Source organism: Ictidomys tridecemlineatus, chromosome 8 (assembly GCF_052094955.1).
Source record: "Ictidomys tridecemlineatus isolate mIctTri1 chromosome 8, mIctTri1.hap1, whole genome shotgun sequence".
NCBI lineage: Eukaryota > Metazoa > Chordata > Mammalia > Rodentia > Sciuridae > Ictidomys > Ictidomys tridecemlineatus.
Window position 1 is genome coordinate 26,285,037 of NC_135484.1, and position 19,419 is coordinate 26,304,455.

General features: G+C 38.2%; 1 protein-coding gene across 2 annotated transcripts in view; it reads right to left on the bottom strand.

Annotated features, from left to right (window-relative positions):
* The window catches only part of Arfgef3 (ARFGEF family member 3), a 157,914-nt gene that overhangs the window by 78,723 nt on the left and 59,772 nt on the right, over positions 1–19,419 (bottom strand). For both annotated transcript variants that reach the window (XM_078019053.1, XM_005329807.5), the window contains 3 exons: positions 13,701–13,823; positions 9,466–9,508; positions 6,988–7,066 (listed from right to left, as the gene is read on the bottom strand). In XM_078019053.1, coding sequence (XP_077875179.1) covers positions 6,988–7,066; positions 9,466–9,508; positions 13,701–13,823 — 245 coding nt within the window. The remainder of the gene's footprint in view (positions 1–6,987; positions 7,067–9,465; positions 9,509–13,700; positions 13,824–19,419) is intronic.

Below are 19,419 nucleotides of genomic sequence, written 5' to 3' on the forward strand. Positions count from 1 at the left end.
AGAAACCAACCCTGGCGACACCTTGATCTTGGACTTGCAGTCTCCAGAACTGTGAGAAAACAAATGTCTCTTATTTAAAGGATCCATTTTTTTGTACTTTATTACGGCAGTGCTAACAAAGTAATACAGTTAGGCTGATTTATTTAAATTAAGATTCACATTATAGAATAGTTTTTGATAGATTTTTGTAAAAATTGAGCATGAAACATAGTTATACTTTACCCATTCCTCACACATGGTTTATCCTCCTCTCAGATCTTATATTAGTTCAATACATTTACTACAATTAATAAACAAAATTATCATATTAATAAAAACCTACAGTTTATGTAGATATGTTAATTTTGTTTAATTGTCTAAATGTTTCAAGAAAACCTTTAACACATTATCCTTTAATTGGTCAACTCTTTCCTATTCACATTTGACCCTCCTTATTTATACAGGAAACATTGTTTTTCAGTGCAAAAATTATTTTCCCTCAAATTATTATTATAGGGTTTCTGAGTAGATGCAGACAAAAAAAAAAATCAGACAACTTTATGGGAAGGAAGCACACTCTTATATATGCAGATTTTTTTTTCTCTCCAGCCCACTAGAAAGTATTAAAATCCCAGTAGGTGGTAAGAGAGACCGATAGTGGTGAGAAATTTTTTAATTTTCAAGGACACATTTACTACGCATACATATCCTTTAAAGATGATCCATGTAGGAGGCTTTTTGGAATAAAATATTCAGAAAAAGAAGACATCTGCTGAAAAAAATATTTTTAGTTTACCTCTTTTTTCCTAACTTAAAATAAGCAAATGTTAAAAGGAAGCCTAGGGTTTTCAACAGTTCAAACAAGTCCCAGCAGAAGTAGATAGAAGGGAAAGTCAAGACTCCCAACAGGCCAACTAGAAATTTAAGGAGGCAGGGAGAGAAGAAAAGCTGACTATCCCAAAGTCCAGAAACTTACATTCTTACACCTGCCTAGATAAGGAAGATCCTGCAATTGAAAGATGAAGGACAGGAAGATAGAGGCTGGGTGGGGTGGGGGGAGGATCCCTCATTTGAATGCTACACTAAATTCCCTAAAATTGACATTGCATTCTAAAACTTGTTGGTAAGCTACAGCACAGGGGAAAAATCCTGCCCAGGGCCTGGAAATCAAAAAATGATTTTACATTTGAAAAGGGTTACAAAACCAAACAAAATCAAACAGGAGACAGATAGTATGTGGTACTTTACAAAAGTTTGCTGACTCATATTTTAAAAAGATATCCTTCATCCAAAAAACTGCACAATGGTTAAAATAATGCCATTATCTGGAAATTGGAATGTCACCTATATGTGGATATACTCCACCAGACCCTCTGAGGATGGAAGGGAGATGGGTCAGGACTGAGACATCATAAAAAATTATTACTCTTATTTGTCAAGAGGACGGTGATAGATGGAGAAGAGTAAGAAAGGCAAGAAATAACTAGCCATTTGTGGGCTGGGTAAGTGCCTCCTGTTTCTAGGTTCCTCTTCCTATAAGTATTCCTATACTTTTGAACAAGACATAGTTCCTGCCCTGGAACGGCATGTTCTTCATTCTTATGGAATTAGACAGACATATAAGTAGATCAAGTACTAATGGGAAGTGATGTAAAAGAGTAATTTAATACAACTATGAGACCCCCTAGGAGGGGCTCTTCCTTAGAAAAATCCAGAAATAACTTCCACAAGAAATGGAATCTTATATGGAGACCTGAAGTTCAAGGAGGAGCCTGTCACATGGATGAGTTGGGGAGTGGGTGGGTGTGAAGCCGGGGAAGGAGGAGGAAGAAATTTGGACTAAGAGGTGTTTGGCTGAAACACAGGACATGAAGATGGTGTAGTCAAGAGGCAGGCTGGAGAAGTGGGCAGGGGCCAGAGGGGATGGGTCACACAGATCATGCTAAGATGCCTGGACTTCATTCTGCATAGGAGAGTGACAAGTGGGATTTTTGTTTTAGAATGTTCATTCTGAATGCTTTAGCATGAACAGATCAGAGAGGGCAAAACAGGAGGATCACAATATCAACCTCAAGTGGCACTGGAAAAAATCAGTTCTGGAAAGATGGCCTTTGCTGTAGTTGCAAGTTAATCTTTCTGACCAATCACTGGATCCATTACTAGGAAAAATAGTTATTAAATGCCCTGATGCAATCTTTCTCAAACTGTCAGTCTAACATCGGAAAACTAAAATAACTATAGAAAAATAAGTTCTCAGTTTCTGAAATCATCAGAAATAAGTTTAGAGAAAAGCTATAGTCAAGGTTCCTGTAAGTAAAGTGTGTAAAGTGTGTCACAGTGAATATCTCAGTCCCGAGGCATCAGCTGGGCTGACAGGGAATGCATCACCAAGGTAACTGGCCCAGAGGTCTCCTTGGAGACTGCACACAGCAGCTTTTCTGTGGGCTGCAGCAGTCTGGAGGATAGGCGTGGCCTTGCATGAGTCATGCCATTAAGAGAGCTCTTTAAAATGTAAGCACCTTCCACCAATGACCCTCACTGGGCAGATAAAAGATGGATGCCTTTCAGACTTGCACAGCTGTAGACAAATATGTGGCATGTGCAAGATCAAAAAGAATCTAGTGTCCAGCAGGGCAACATGTTTGGGATCTCTGGAGTTCTTAGAATTCTTTTTAAAAACCATTTGACTCTGCCCTCCTTAAATAGGGATTTGTTTTTAGTTTGATAAAGGAGAAAGGGCATTGAATAATTGTGTAAGGAGTTGAATGGAGTTTGAAAAAATGACACACTCCTTAGGCTGCCCTCATGGATTTCAAGACTGTTCTGCTATAGATTCATGCCTGACACTCTGCGCCAGGAGGAGAGGGAGGCTGGGACAGGGTGGCAGTGACAGACAGGCAGAGAATGAATAAATATTACTCTAAGCCCAATTATCCTTCCAAAAATTATTGGATTTAAGCAGGATCATGTAACTCATCTTGCCTAATATAGAACTCTATTAATACCACATCACCAAGGCACACGGGTGAGTTGTGTCGTGTACCTTAATATATTTTCTGAATATTGCTGAGAGATTGAGCATATCAAGGATATATTCCCCTACCAAGGCAAAGCCCTATGAAATGTATGGGCACTGATTTTGGAAATGGTTGTTGGGAGGTACTGATGGTTGTGAGATATTAGAGAAAGAACCTATTTAGAAGGTAGAGGAGGCATCAAGTTCTCATAATAGAAATAAAGGAATTAAGGTAGTAAAATCAGAAGGAACCATACAGATAAGAGCATTTAAGGAGAAAGAATAGAACACCGGGTACAAGGGCCTGGCATGACTGGGCCAGTGGATTTAGAGGCTTCCTCTCTCAGCGGTACTAAGCACACTGTGTTGAGCTTCTTTAGCAATGCCCCTGCACACCCAAATGGTGAGGACTCATGATGAGAAAGACCAATATCAAACAAAGCAAATGAGTTCTGGAGGCAGAATTATGACCAGGCAAACTGCATCAAAATAACCAGTCAAGACTATGAAAATCCTATCAAAACCATCAGGCTCTTTTCCAGTGTGCATAAAGTCACCTTTGACCCAGTATTCAGTGAGAACCCCTAGAAAGTACATATGCATCACAAGAATTATTTTTCTCATTTAATGCCTATTCTCAAGTCATGGGGTTAAGAACTGTTTTCAGTAATCAACAGAAATCCATGACCTCCGATTTCTTGTGTGTATGTACGTGCACACACACAATATATGTTTGTTCAATGTATTTTCCTAACAAATGACAGTCAAATTTTTATTCTAAAGAGCTCAGGGCTCCTAACTGCACCCAAAGCTAGAATTAGCAACCCACAGCTCTGGAAGAAAACAAACCAGTTTAGAAACAAAATATATCAAATATATTTTGATATTTATATAGTGTCTAGCATATTTGCTATATGCTAGACACTATATAATTTTAAAAATTCCACTTGTTAAGTAGAACACTTTCTTAAAGAGATCAAATATAAATGCCTATAACAATTACAAAACAGGCTTAGTTGAACTGTCCTGGGTAAACCAGGTGATCTTGCCCCCAGATTGGGGGAGGTATCCCTGAAGCCATTCAGGTTTAAAGAATCACAAATTTAATGCCAAGCACTTACTGGACCTAGGTGAGGATTCTTTTCCAACCAATGAGCAATGGTACATCTTAAGTCTACCATTTATAGAGATACAGGCTCATTCTGACTTATTCTGATGGCTAAGTGTTAATTTTCTGCAACTTAAAAAATTTCAGTTTTTTTCCCAGAAAAAAAATGTTTAGCTTATTAGTTTTCCTTTGCTTTTTGTTTTATCTTCTGACAACGCTAAGACCTAGGATGGGGTCTTGATGGCTGGCTACTACCTAGCTGCTGCCAGCTGGCTGAGGTGCTCTCCTGAGGAACATAAACCATGCCAAAGAATGTCCACATCAGATGAGGACCCCGCACAGTTGTGACGGAACACACAGGATGGAAGCCTGTCAACAACCCGTCTGAACCAGGGCTAAAAAGGAGGGAGTTCTACACAACCACAAAGTGACCAAGTATCCCCACCCCTGTGAGTGATGCCGTACCTCTTCTCCAGTGACAACTTTAGCTCCAACCTGTTCCCCTCATGCATTAGATAGAATCTCAGATGTCCAATGCTAGAATGGACCTCACTTTCTGAAATCACTCAATCCTTGAACATAACTCTCAATTCTTTTTACCTGCTCCAACATCACCTAATTCAAGCTCAAATCCTATCATCATTCCTCTGAACATCCTTTTACTTGAAGCTCCTTGTTTCCCACGGCGTACAGACCCTCTCACTGTAATGAGTTAATAAGCCCAGCTTTTGTTCACCTCTGTTCCTAGTAATCTTTGCCTGATGGATACTGACTATCCATCTGTTAAGTGAATTTCCTCATTCCATCTTATAAAAATCCTAAAATATTTTGTACTTCTAATATTATACAGTCATCCCAAGAATAATGTTAATTACTGTATAGAATACAGAAGCTTGAGGTAGTTGAGATCTTTGCCCCAAGTTGAGAACTAATAAGGAGTACAACAGTGATTTAAACCCAGGTAACCCAAGAAAGATAATGCAGTTGGGCCACCAGGGACCAAACCTCACTCTTGAGTGAGTCTTAGGAGTGAACGTACCACTGGAAACATCCCCCAGTTCTGATGTAACAGCTGATTCTTCTGTGATGGGTAAGAACTGGACAGGGCTGGGGAGAAGTTAGGACTAGAGGAGATCAACACCCTGCCTGCTGATGAGTAGAGTGAATATCTAACCCACCTGGAGCAGGACTCTGTTGAGAGTGAGGGAAGATGCTTCTACTTTTATATAGCAGGTGCATCCTGAGATGGTTCCCAGAAAATCTGGTGGCAGGGGGACCCTACTGGTGGGTTACTGCAGTTGGTGCCAGAGCTCTCAAGTTAGGACAGTAGTCTGAGTGTCAGTTCTACAGTTCCAACTCTCTACAGCCAAGAAAGTGGGGAACTGAGCAGGGGACAGCAGGACCCTCTGAAATCCTATCTACTGTTAGGCTCATTCCTCCTGAAGGGGAAAGTCCAGACTTGCCTCCTGTGTGGGGTCTGGGGGTGGGAGAAACTTGAGGTGGGAGGGTGGGAAACAAGTGAAATGCCATTTCTTTTTGGTTTGTACTGTCCATGAATTAAATAGACCTTCCCATTTTGTGTGCTATGAAACAAATGAGCATATCTATCACCTCAGTTATGCATTTTCCCCTGCTATGGCAAGAGCATCTATAATCTACTCATTTAGCAAAAATCCTGAATGAATACACTGTTGACAACTATAGTCCTCATGTTGCACATCAGGTCATTTGAATTATTCATCTTACGTATTTGCTACTCTCTCCATTTCTCAACCCCCAAACCTTGTAACCACCATTTTCTTTTCTGTATCTATGTATTTGACCTTTAAGTGCCTGATGTAAAGAGAGTTTCATTTAGTTAAAGTAGGCAGGCAACTTAGAGGAGCAACTGATAAATCGATACAGAAACCATTTGACAACAACTCTTAAGAGCACTTCTAAGCTTAGCTTTAAAGTAATCCTGAGTCTGAAAAACAAAACAAAACAAAATTTTCTGCAATGTTTTTAGCAAAGTGAAAGACTTCATTCAAGTCTGCAACTAATCCAGTCTCCAAATCATTACCATATTTAAAATTCTACAAATAAACATTATCTTCATTATCGAATGTCCTAGATACCAGTAAATGATAGTTTAATGTGTCTTTCATAATTCAAAGGGCACTTCAGAATCTTTTCTTGTGGTAAAATTTTGTAATCACCACATAGGTAGCTGGTGGAGTCTTTTCAACCCACCTTGGAAAGTCTGGCTGTTTTATAATTTGACTACAACCGGATGCAGAAGTTGTCTTAACTTACTCCATGGAGAGTTAGCAGGAGACATGGCCTAAGTGAATTAATACCATTGATTAAACTGGTATGTAACTAACTGAGATTATATAAAGTCAGAGTAACACGCCCCCTTTTTTTTAAAGCTAGGCATATGAGCTCACAGGCTTAGGTACAGTTAAAAGAAGAAATAGAGAAAGTCCACATGATCCAACCCTGTTATTCAACAGAGGAAGAAAGTGCAGCACAGTTCAATGGGAAGAGTCATTCACAGTCACACAGCAGGGCTACACCCGAGGTAGCAGCAGCCCCCACATCAGCCAGCTCTTAGCCCAACATCCGCTCCACTCAGCTCCATGCACCAGGGATTAACTCCTCTTTTCGAGATGGAGATGTTGTTTTCCCATTTTCACTTCAGAAAATTATACCCTTTGGTAATGGTATTTGACATTTTGGGATTGCCTGAGGTCTCTGAATACATTTCTCAGGAATGACAGGTATATCCCAGTGGGAGGGAATTACTGTCCCTATAATCTGCAATTTTAAGTGATGCTGTAGACAGACAACATTTCAGAAATAGACCATTGGTGGATAAGAGTGACAGCAGAAAAGCACTTACTTTATGGAGGCTTGTAACTTCTCACACAGGACAGTGAGGACAGAGACCACATCATCACAGAGGGCCTCTACTGTTGACCCTTCAAAACAGAGGAGGTTACAGGCATTAGTCACCGCTGGGGCCACTGGCAGCCCTCTCAGTGCTCCTTCCCATCCTCTGCCTTTGATGTTTTTGGGGACTAAGAAGATGGTTTGCAGATAGGGAGCCTCCCTTAGGCTCCCAAGACAATCACAAAAAGAATGAAATGTCGTCCTCCCTTTTTCAAGTGAAACAAACAAAAGATAGTCCAGGAAGAAAATAATAAACTGTTTCTTATTATAAATAAAATTCATTCCCACTTAATGAAAGGATGTTTGGTGAATTTGAGAAACAACACAACTGATAATGATTTTCTCAATTTTTAGACCACTGGGCTATCTACAAATCCCTCATTCTGATTTCTTGAATTTCTGGGTCTTTGAGGCAGAGCTGAATTGCATCCCAGAGAGACAAAATATGGAAGCATGGAGAAAAAAGACAGGCATTTGGAACTAGAAACCAGGCATGAGTGTGTGTGTGTGTATGTGTGTGGGGGGGCAATAATTCAATCGCCACCTTCACCTTCTGTAACTATTTGTCCAGCATCTGGAGGGCACATGGTCTTTGTTGGTAATGGAGCAACCAGCAATATCAAAAAAATAACTGTCCCCTCCAGACATATTCTAATTTCCAGAAACTAGAATTAAAACTCCCACAGAAGCACTGTATGAAAAAAAAAAAAAAGGCTGGAATTTGGAATCTGTTCAAGCACAGGTTCACAACTTGCTGATTGTATAAGCCTGGAAAGCTTTGGTTTTCCTTAGGGCAAAGGAGATAAATAACACAGATTGCACAGAATGGTTGGGCAAAGTGAAATAATAAGTGGAAGCATTTGTTTACAACAACAACAGCCTGTAAGGATCTATACCAAGGTGGCAAAGCATCTGGTGGACGTAAATATGAATGAAGGACCATGATGTCAACAAAGATGGAGAGAACAGTAGCAAGGGTGTAAGAGAGAAAGAAAGGGATGGAGGGGGGGCGCAGGGGAAAGAGAAACAAGTGACTGATCTTCAAAATTTAAGACCTCAAATGTAGGAAAGAAATTAATAAATCATAAAGTATAATGATAAAACAATTTAAAATAAATAAGATTCTTAAGCTCAATTTTAGATAAACTTCAAGTGAGGCCCTCCATTAATTCCTTACAAAAAGAATTTTTAGAGATGTGTCCTTCACCAAAAGGACTTTAAATCCCTTTTCTTTTTTTAAAAAAATATTTATTTTTTAGTTTTCGGTGGACATAATATCTTTATTTCATTTATATGTGGTGCTGAGGATGGAACCCAGTGCCCCTTGCATGCCAGGCGAGCGTGCTACCGCTTGAGCCACATCCCCAACCCAAATCCCTTTTCAGCTTATAAAATCGTCCTATGTTAAAGTGAGCTTTCATGAGAATGTAATAGCCAAAAAGAGAGGAAAGGACGGGTGGAGAATCTTGTGGCCTATCACTGAGAGCTTCAAAAGCAGAAAAGATGCTAAACCACTTTCTGGAACACAGTCCAAGATCATGGCATGATGGGAAAAAACCTGCACCACTGTGATGCTTCAGAGAAAACGACTTAAAGCATTTCTCATTCTCATTTCCTCCATTTCCATTTTTTTTCTCCTAATTTTGGCATTTAGCTGTTTTTCTCTCTCCCTTTCATTCCCTCCCTTTCTCATTTTCTCCCCACCCCCACCCTTTCTCCCTATTATTAACTGGTAAAAAATATAAAAGAACAGCATATTTTCCCAACATTTTTAATATTACTGAATAAAATCTGAAATAAAACCTATAAAGTTTTAATTAGATGATTTGAAGTGTTTCACATCTCAGAATGTCAAAGCCATTTTGAACAATTGAATTACTTGTCAATTATCTGTATACCTTCATTTTTTCTTTCTTTTCCTGTGGCTCAGTCAGAAGTTTCTTAACTTGATTTCATCTGTAACTTAAACTGGGCTGTCTGCAAAACTCCCTGTACGATGACTCATTTTTCATGTCAATAAATTGGTATTTGACAAATATAATTCTAGTGCAATAAGAATGTATGTTAACCAGGTTTTTATAATCCTCTAACAAATTTTTATTTTAGCAATTAAGCCTAGCTTCATGAAGAGCAGAATAAAAAACAAAACAAACAGACAAAAAACAGCCTTCGAGTAGGAGGTTTGTAAATAGTTAATTTCCCTCATTCAGTTGAAACAGAATAGGTGCAGTTGGCATAGAGTGCAGGAACAGAAGGAAGACAGCAGCTGATTAAATAATACCTCATGAGGCACAGCTAAGCAGAACCTCCAGGGAGAATGCTTAAGTAACCTGAGAGGCACTCATCTTTAAACCCCCAACACCAGGCACCCAGTAGGTGTTCTCACACCCACTTTTTAAGCTGAACTAGTAAAAATTGAATTTGATACCTTGACTTCTGAATTCTTGTGGGACATCTGGATTTTCAATAATCTAGGGAGGGAGACAAACACAATTATGAGATTTAAGCAAGAAAAATCCTAACTCTTGAACAATGGAAAAAACTAGGAAACACAATGGCGTCCTGAGTGCTCTGGGCACAGCTACCTAACCTTAGTATACCGTCCAGCTCTTGATGGCAATTCATATGTCTCACTGAATTTATGAGAGAGTAGGATGTTTAGAACTGAACTCATCAGTTCCCAGATTCTTTCACGAGTCCACACATTTCTCTGAAGTTAAGATGCATAGAGCATTGTATGATCCCATGTTGCTGGGCTACCATCTGCAGCTTTGCCTACCTGAAGAGGTGAGTTCATCTTTGCACAGATAATAATTTATCCCAGGGCAATGACACAGATTGCACGCTCCTATGCCCTCACAGATATAGACATGTGTCATAGTCATAAGAAAAATCAAAATACCAGCCCGAAGATGACCACATCTCAAAAGCACCATCTTCCTATTTAATGGGGAGTATATTTTTCCTTTCCATTTTTTTATTTGTTTGAATTAGTTATACATGACAGCAGAATTCATTTCAATTCATTGTACACAAATGGAGCACAACTTTTCATTTCTCTGGTTGAACACAATGTAGAGTTATACCATATATGCAGTCATTCATGTACCTAGAGTAATGATGTCCATCTCATCCCACCATCTTTCCTGCCCCCATGTTCCTCCCCTCCACTTCCTTCCCTTTGCCCAATCAAAATTCCTCCATTCTTCCTACATACCTACCCTGGTTAATGGGGAGCATTTTAACTTCCTGTTATCACACTGCCACTCTCGGTTGTTGTTAGGTGGATCCAGAGCTATTAAGGGCAGAGATAGCTCCTTGGATAAACAGGAAGGGAAAGGTGTTTACATAGAATGAGACTTCCTTCCCAACACAGAAATTACCTAGTGACCACTGAGCTAAGAACAGGAAGATGTTTCACACTCCCTACCTCTGAGAACCAGGAGATATGAGAAGTTATTTTCATGCCAATTAACCACTAGCAATGTAAATCATCCATGGCACTGTTGTGTTTGTGTGTGTGTGTGTGTGTGTTTGTGTGTGTGTGTTTAACTTGTTACAGGCACATATTTTTACTATTTTCCATTCATTAATTTGCAGTAAGCTCACTGCTTCCACTGTACAGCTCAGCACAAGGCTAAACACAAGGTTAGAAGATTGTTTTCTGAAGAGGCACATGCGAGTTATATTCAAGGGTAGAAGAATCCCTAGCCACAAATATTTATATGTGGCAATTTTTGGGATTTAAAAAAAATCAATAATTTGTAATTTAATGAGAGTTTTATCTAAATAATTCAAGAATAAAGATAGATAAAAAAATAGGATTTCTGAGGATACAAAACCAAAATACAAAGTTATAATCCATTCTGGGGGTGGAGATAGACATTAGGTTGAAGATGGACTTCATATTAATGCTTTTGCATTCTACATTATTTGTTTTCTTTCCACTGTTTGTAGGTCTTCCTAGATTTGAGGTGCCCCTCGATGTCTTATCAGTGATGCATCATGATAGGAAGCATATACATTGTTCCCAGGTAATGTTAAGTGTCCCCCGGAAACACACAGCCTCCTCAGAGCAAACCTCACCATTTCCATAGACTTCTCTTCAATAGCATTGAAAAAAAAATACCCAGTTGTTGGATGGCAAAACTTATATTTCCCCCTCTTAGACATCACAAATGCTTCAAACATTAGCATCCTGAGAACTGCATTTTCTGGGATATGAAATTATATCTCTGAGGAATTGTATGAGTAATAGAAAATAATGAAAAATACTAAGTTTCTACCTAATTTGGGATATTGCCTCTGGTTGGGGTGAATCTAAATGGCCACAGATAAGCAGAACCAGATGGCTGAGTAGTCACAAATTATATGCCTAGGACAGAGACATATAACCTCTGTGGTATCAACCAGACTTCCATAACCACACCTGTTACCATTCTTCTGGAAGAGCACTAAGAGATAAAAGATTGAATTATTTGGCTTGAAAACCAATACAGCTACATGTCTCTTAACAATGAGGTCATTTGCTGAGAAACTCATTGTTAAGCACTTGTTACTGTGAGAACATCACTGAATGCATGTGATATAGCCTACTCCACCCCAGGAAGTATGGTGAATTCCATTCCTCGTCCAGCCTGTCATTGACTGAAATATCATTGCATGGTGTGAACGTCCTTTCTAAACATTTAAAAATAAGATTTTAAAATGAACTATTGATTGAAAGTATCTTGAAACCATGAAGTTTCTTTCAAATATTTCATTTAAATCATTAAGATATTGCTAATATTAGAGTATTTTATCATGATGTGGTTGTGTATGAACATAGGAATTCTCAACAGCTTAGATTTCTTTTCATTAAGAACACTTTTTCTAATATATTTTCTATTTATAGATTTAAATAAAACACTAATATTCCCAACCACCATATTCAAAATCTTTTGGTAAATTAAAATCATTTTTAATAAGGGGAAAACTAAAGTAATATCTCAAGTTAAAACAATTTTTAACAAGAACTTGGGCTTTGGATATAGCAAACATAAAAGAAAATAGTACTTGATTTTTTTAAGACTAGTGCCTTTTTTCAAATATTGGCTGCCAGAGTATGCGTGAGCTGATAACGTGGACTGGGAGCCCGTCAGGGGACCAGGGCTTTCGTTCTGATTCTCTTAATGAAAAGTCCACTAATTTTAGATTTCAATTTCATCTCTCTGGGCTTTATCTTTTAAAAACACTAAAATGAGGAATAAAAGAATTGAACCTGATAATCCCTAAGATTCCCCTTAACTCCATGATCATCTGACAACGAGAAAACGGAAGTTAAAAGTGAGAAATCATTGAAGTTAAGCACAAAGTCTTAATTTCTGTACAATTAATTTCTGAGCTACTTTGGACTGCAACTGAGATTTCCCATTTTAAAAAGCAACTAATGTCATTTCAGAACACCTCTTGCAGATCTCAGAATAACTTTTATCTAAGTTATCACTGAGCCAGATTTTAAAAACAAAATGCCCATCCTCCCATCCTCTCACTGACATTCTCAGAAAATAATACATACAAGAAGCCAATTACATTTACATTTTTCTCTAGAAACTCATTTTAGACAATCTGTTCAAGTTTAGAGCAAGGAGTTCTAGATTAGAGAGGCTTTGACGACAGAGAATACAAGAGCAGCTTTACTCTGACAGCCCCAGCAGTGAGGGGAACCTCCTGTCATAACCTCTGAGTTGACAAAGGACCAAATCTTAAAGTATGAGATGAACTCTATTTGTTTTTCTTTCTCTTTTTTTTCCTGGGTACCAGGGATTGAACTCAGGGGTACTTGACCACTGAGCCACATCCCTAGTCCTTTTTTTGTATTTTATTTAGAGGATGGGTTGTTTTTTTTTTTCTTTTCTTTTTTTTTTTTTTTTTAGAATCTGGCTCTGTAATAACTTACATTAAAGTTATTTTGAGATCTGCAAGAGGTGTTCTGAAATGACATTAGTTACTTTTTAAAAAGGGAAATTTCAGTTGCAATCCAAAATAGCTCAGAAATTAATTGTATAGGAATTAAGATTTTGTGCTTAACTTCAATTATTTCTCATTTTTAAATTCAGTTTTCTAGTTGTCAGTTAAGAGGAAATTTAGAGATTATCCTGTCAAATTCTTTAATTCCTCATTTTAGTGTTTTTAAAAGGTAAAGCCAAAGAGATGAAATTGAGATCTAAATTAATGGGCTTACCTAAGCCTTTCCTTTGTTGAGGCTGGCTTTGAACTCCGGATCCTCTTGCCTCGGCCTCCTCAGCTGGTGGGACTACAGGTGTGATCCACTGTGCCTGGCTGCTATTCATTTTCCTTAGTTTCAAATTTACTATCACAATAAACTTTAAGAAGTGTTCAATGTAACAGTTTTAAAAGAAAGATAAATTTTTAAAATACTGACTAAACAATTATGGAAACCATAGGGAAAAACAACTTTCAAGACTTTAGGGTCAGGTAGGAAAATTTCTAAACAGTTTAATTCATTTAATGAGTTTTCTTTCAGAACAAGCAGGCCCTTCCTAGAGTTTCCAAAGGAAAGTAACTGTGTAAGGGGAAATCCCAGGTGTGGGATACCCAGCCTGCAGTTACGCACTGAGATGCCACCTAGACCATGATGAACGTGGGGTGCTTCAGGCTTACCGTGTTTTCTTGCCTTTGCCTTAACTGCAAAGTCAAGTCACTCAGCATTTGGCTGAGAGTTGCTCGAACAGCAGTGTTTATACTACGCTGGTGACAGCTGCAGGTGTATGTCTCAATGCACACCTGGGAAAGAAATAAGACAGCACTACATGAGCTCTAGGCATTTGTTCACTATCAACTGTTTTTGGCTTTAACCAGGGAGAATACCAAATCCTTTTTAAATAGAAAGCTTGATTTCATGATTTCAGACTAGTTTTCAATGAAAATAAATGTATATAAAAATCTCTGGAAATTTGTTTTAAGCAAATAGAAAAGTCATGTTTCCCTAGGATTGCCATTCTTACATTCTTATTCTTTTGAGCGGCAAATTAGTGAGTTTTACATGAGCTAAATAATTCTATTTAGAACAAACTCAGGTGGCTGTAAATTAATCAGGAAAAGCTCCTTTCATGGCCAAACAGAACAGAATTTATCAACTCGTAGATTATAAAGCATGGGGAGAGGACTACTGAAACCTTTTCTCTTTGCTCTGAATGAGTTTGACTTTGGATTGACTCTCTAGATGTGTTCTTCTGGATATTTTATAAAGGCGGAACAGCTCACTGTAAAAATGTTTCCTAGTTACTATGCTGGGTCTCAATGGAGATAACTGTTTAACTCCAAATACCTGCGGGAAGCCACAGGACTTCCCTCAGTTTGGTGACTCTTGTAATTGATCCCATGCTCTGAGGGAGCTCTGCAGGCTCTGTTCATAGAGTTGTTTTAGAAACACTGATTCTTAATTGGGACATGGGGTTCCAAAGCCAAGGTGACTCTGCCTTCATTTGATGTGGCTCTCTTTCTCTTGCACCTACACTGGCATTTGAAAGCCAGAGGCCAGCTTCTGGAGTGGCGTGAGGATCTCTGTGGAAACTCTGTGCCTGATGTCACCTGCCTGTTTCCTGTCCTGTATCTGCTGAATGAGAATAACTGGTAAGGCCTCTTTGGGCCTCGTGAGTCTGAATAGCTGAGCCCAGGAGGTTACTGGAGCCCTTGGTGGTTACTAATGGAGAAATCACAATTGAAAAAAAAACCCCAAAAACCCAAACCTCATTTGATAATGATGATATTGAATGTCATGACTTTTCAGGGTTTTCCTGTTTGTTTGTTTTTTCTTCTAAATTCTTTTTTGAAGCTATAGGAATGGGCATAAAAATCAAAGCATACTTTAAATTCATCTACTTTTTTTCTCTCTTTAAGGTATTCATCCTTGCAATTTCACAAAACATAGCTCAGGATTTAATTTACCTAAATCATGTTTTTCTAGGAATAACTCCAAGATTATTTATATTAAAAGTAGAGGTTCTCACCTAAATGGAAAATTTACTAAGTGTTAATCTTTATTGCTGCTACTGCTTGAGTTATGGGAGTTTTCTGGAAAGCTTATAATAAATCTTTTTGTAAATTAACTAGGTAAAAGAAAATATTTTCTTTTTCTTTTTTGTGCTGGGGATCAAACTTAGGGCCTTACACATGCTGGGCAAATGCTATTCCTCTGAGCTACACCCCCAGATCCAAAGAGTAAGTTTTTAAAAAAAGTTTATCTCCTATAGAGTGTTTAATGTTTCAAAGGTGCATTTGAAACTTAACACTATATTTGGAAGTTGACCTAGATGAATTCATTTTATAGTTAAAAAATAGAAGTTACACAGTGTGTATTTTCATAAAACTATTTGGGACATGTGACATTTATTTTCTCAAATGATTATGATTATATTGGATCTGAAGGGACGTTAACTTATACAAACATATAAAAAATGGTGTTTTAATCCCCAAAAGGCTTCTTCTTTGGCACGAGAGGGAATAATTTAAAAACATTGAAAATACTTCTAAATGAGGGCACTGTTCCCCTCGGACAAAACCAAATTCTACCTAATCTGGAACACTAGTACCATTTGTACCTCACAATTTAACAGTTTCCTTTATAGCTTACATTTTCCAAGAAATCTTTGTAACTGTTGATCTTTAAGCACTGACATAAATTTAAGGAGAAATTTTAAGCCTTAAAAGCATTGAAGATGAAAGAGCAACTATTTTGAGAGCCCAACTCTATACTTAATATAAATTCTCTTGAATACTAAGCCATGCACACTAGACAGTCTTCCTTGAAAAAAAAAATACTTCAGTCATTTCAGCCCATGTAAGAAAGCACACACGAGGACTCAGACTTTATATAACACAGTGTTATAAAGAAACAAGAACTTGGCAAATGCCAAGCATATTTTTGAGTTTTAATGCCACCACTACAGGGATAACATTGAACATGACTTTGTAGGAGGCATGTTTACTAGCTTGAAAAAATATAATTATCTTAGAAGTTCATTCTGCCTAACTTGGGAATATACATACTGAATACGATAAAGATATATTCTGTTAAATAAAAAGCACCACTTGTTGATAATATCCTATCTGTAGGTACTTAGGATGAAGCACTTCATCAGCTTTCCTGGCTTTTTCTGAAGCAGCTTCTTAAACTTGCTGCAGTAATCACAAATTGGTCAACTAGAAAGGCTCACAGAAATAGAACTTTCATTTGAAACCTGAACGCTGCTCTATTTAAGATCAGAGGTTTTTCACTCTAAGAGGGTTTTCCCTAAGGGCAGGACAAAGATGAGCACATAGGATAAGAGAAGCTAAGAGGATCCCAGTTCAAAGGAAGACTGAGTTTCTTAAAAAAAGGAGCTCAGGGTTTCTTTTTTTTATTCCCCCCAAATTGTTCTGCCTCCCCCTACCTTTGCTTTCATAATGGAAACTTAGCAACTGACAATCTTCAGGCCTATACCTCTGCCTGAGCCTAGGTGCAAAGAAACAAGGGAAATACCTGGTGAAAAGCCACAGGCCCCTGATTGCCAGGGAATGCACGGTGACACAGGGCAGTGAGCAGGGTCATAAGGTACATTTTGATCATTTCATGCATTTGTGGATGTCCAGCTTTACGACATGCTAAACACAACTGAGAGCAAAAACACAGATGGTTAATGAAGCCAAACCAACCACAAAAGCAGAAGGGGGGAAAAAAAGACAAGACCCAGTCCACAGGCATACATACATAGCAAGAATCATCAGGGAAGCGAACTGATAAATAAGAGTACTAGGTTAACCCCATGCTGGATTGCTATATTATTGAATATTAAGTGACAAATGAAACAAAGTTGATGTTTAATATATATTGGCTAATGCCTCAAGAGGAATTTACTGAACTTTGGGAAACACACGTCTTTCACTTTGCTGAACTATACATGTACCTTCTCTTTGCTACTCAAAAGGGGTCAGTGTCATTGCTGTGTTAAAATAGTACATAATACCGAGTCCTAGTTTCCATAAAGAGAAGAGGTAGGGTATTTCCAATTGTGAAACAAAATGATGAAAAATAGCTTATGGTCTCAAAGATGAGAAAGGATCAGAGATTAAGATAACAAGACAGCAAAAGAAATGCCTTCTATATAGAGAAGACCACATAGGCTGGTTGATCACATGAGAACCATAGAAAATTTTGGTGACCACCGTAAGTCTAAACTCTTGTGATGAATTATGGTGACAACACAGTTTCCAGGCCATTTATTATCTTCTCTGAAAAAGGTCTCCTTCCTAACAGGTGAATAGCTATAACAGGTGGGTACTTCATCAGATTGGTACACACACACACACAGAGGGAACTGAAGTTATATCATCCTATGAAATGTGTATATAAGTAAGTCTGATTACCATCTGGGTAGGAAAGCTTGTTTGTATTCCTTTTGGATTTCAATCTGAAAATGTCTTAAAATGCTAGTCATACATGGAAAACTCTGATTGCAACTTTTCTCCTCCTCGTGGCCTAAGGTGACATATTAAAATGACTTATGACACCTCACCCCATTGATTCCTACACTTTGCCAGGTAGGGCCTTTTGCCCGGTTTGGAGTCTACTGAGATTCAGCTGCTGTCCTATGAATCAGCCAAAGCAAGTTGGGAAGGGTCTCACTGTTCTGCATATCTTCTGACTCCAAATAAAGGCTTCAGGAGTCACAGGTTGAAGAGAGAGTAGAAATTCTTGCAATGAAGGCCAGCTTAGCAGTAAGTGGTCATGAACTTACATTTCAGGAATCCAACTAGGATCAATACAGGGAAGAAGAGGGAGGGCTTCAAGGAGGAACAGGGACACTTCCTGAAGGGAATTCCTCCCTCTGTGGTCTCCACTGGCTTGAGGCAGTGGACCTGTTCCCTTAGCAGTTTTCTTGCCAGGATATGGGGCTTACCTTTCCAGACTCCCAGAGAACATAACATATAAGATGTTTCCAGAATAAGTGAGTCAGGGCATCTTTCTAATGAATTATATGTTTCATAGTTGTAGATTATTTTATGTCTATGAATAGTGCTACCACATCAGAGTAAGAAAAGTATTACTGAACATTTCAAGGGTTATAAACTATCCCAATTAAAAAATACTTTAGTGATGACTAGAACTGTTAAATAAGAATCTCTGGTGGTAGGTCTTGAACTGCAATGTTTTTAAGCTCACCAGAGTAGCAAGTAGAACTACTAGTAACTTCCAGACCCTCTGCTGGTGAAATAATGCTCAGAAAAGATAAACGATCAATGTGCAAAAATGCCTTAAAAAGTGACATATTCCTAATAGAGACTTAAATCTATGGTAACCAAACAGTAAAATGCATCTATACTTCAGCCTCATATGTAAAAACACCACATAAACATTATCTCATAAGTACCTCCAGAAAGGTCCATAGGGAATATGCCTCCTAAAAACTCCAGTCAGTTGCCAATATTATTGTTCCAGGATTCTACTAACATTTTGTAAGAATGAGGGCAGCCAGAGGAAAGTATAGCATAGTGGTTTAACAGCATATGTTTGCAATATAAAGTCTGGATTTGAATATCTTGGGCAAGCAAATCAACCTTACTTTGTTTAGGATTCTTCATTTAGCTGGGTTGTGGTGGAGATTTAAAAAAAAACATGCATACACACCTTCAATATATAATAAATATAATGTGTGTGTGTATGTGTGTGTGTGTGTGTGTGTGTGTGTGTGTGTGTGTATGTGTGTATGTGTGTGGGGTACTACTTACTGCCATGCCCTACGGACTCTATGACTAGTAGCTATTCTTATTAATCAGTGTTTTGAAATCGACAGCTGGATGGATGAAAGAAAGCAGGGAAAAAGGGATGACTCTAAAAATATAAATCTTAGAGGAAAAACAATGCTATTCAAATCAGTTCTGCCTGGCTCTGACAGCATGCCATAGAAACAAAGACTGGAAGTTTCTAGGAGTTGGTAAGATGAAACCAGCAAATACACATTTAGAGACTGGGTTTTCTGCTTTACAGAAATCCCATAGAAGAATCTTTAGTAGGCCCAAAGCCATCCCCAATCCATCTTCTAATTAGCTTGGGAGAGCTTTCGGCTATGACTCTATATTTCCTTTACCCCCAAACCTTGGAACTTTGTATATCCAAAGCTTTTTCCTATTTTAGGTATCTGTCCCTGGAAAACTCAACTGCTAATGTGGATAGCAAAGAAGGAGTCTTAATAATGATTGTTCAGGAAATTGATCAGACAATACTTGGATATTGTTGGATAGTTCATAATTGTCCACTTAAAAATTTGATATTTCGTTTTCTCCCTGCAGCACAGAAGGTGCTCTTCTGAAAAAGTTTCCTAAGTGTAGTTTAATTAAACAA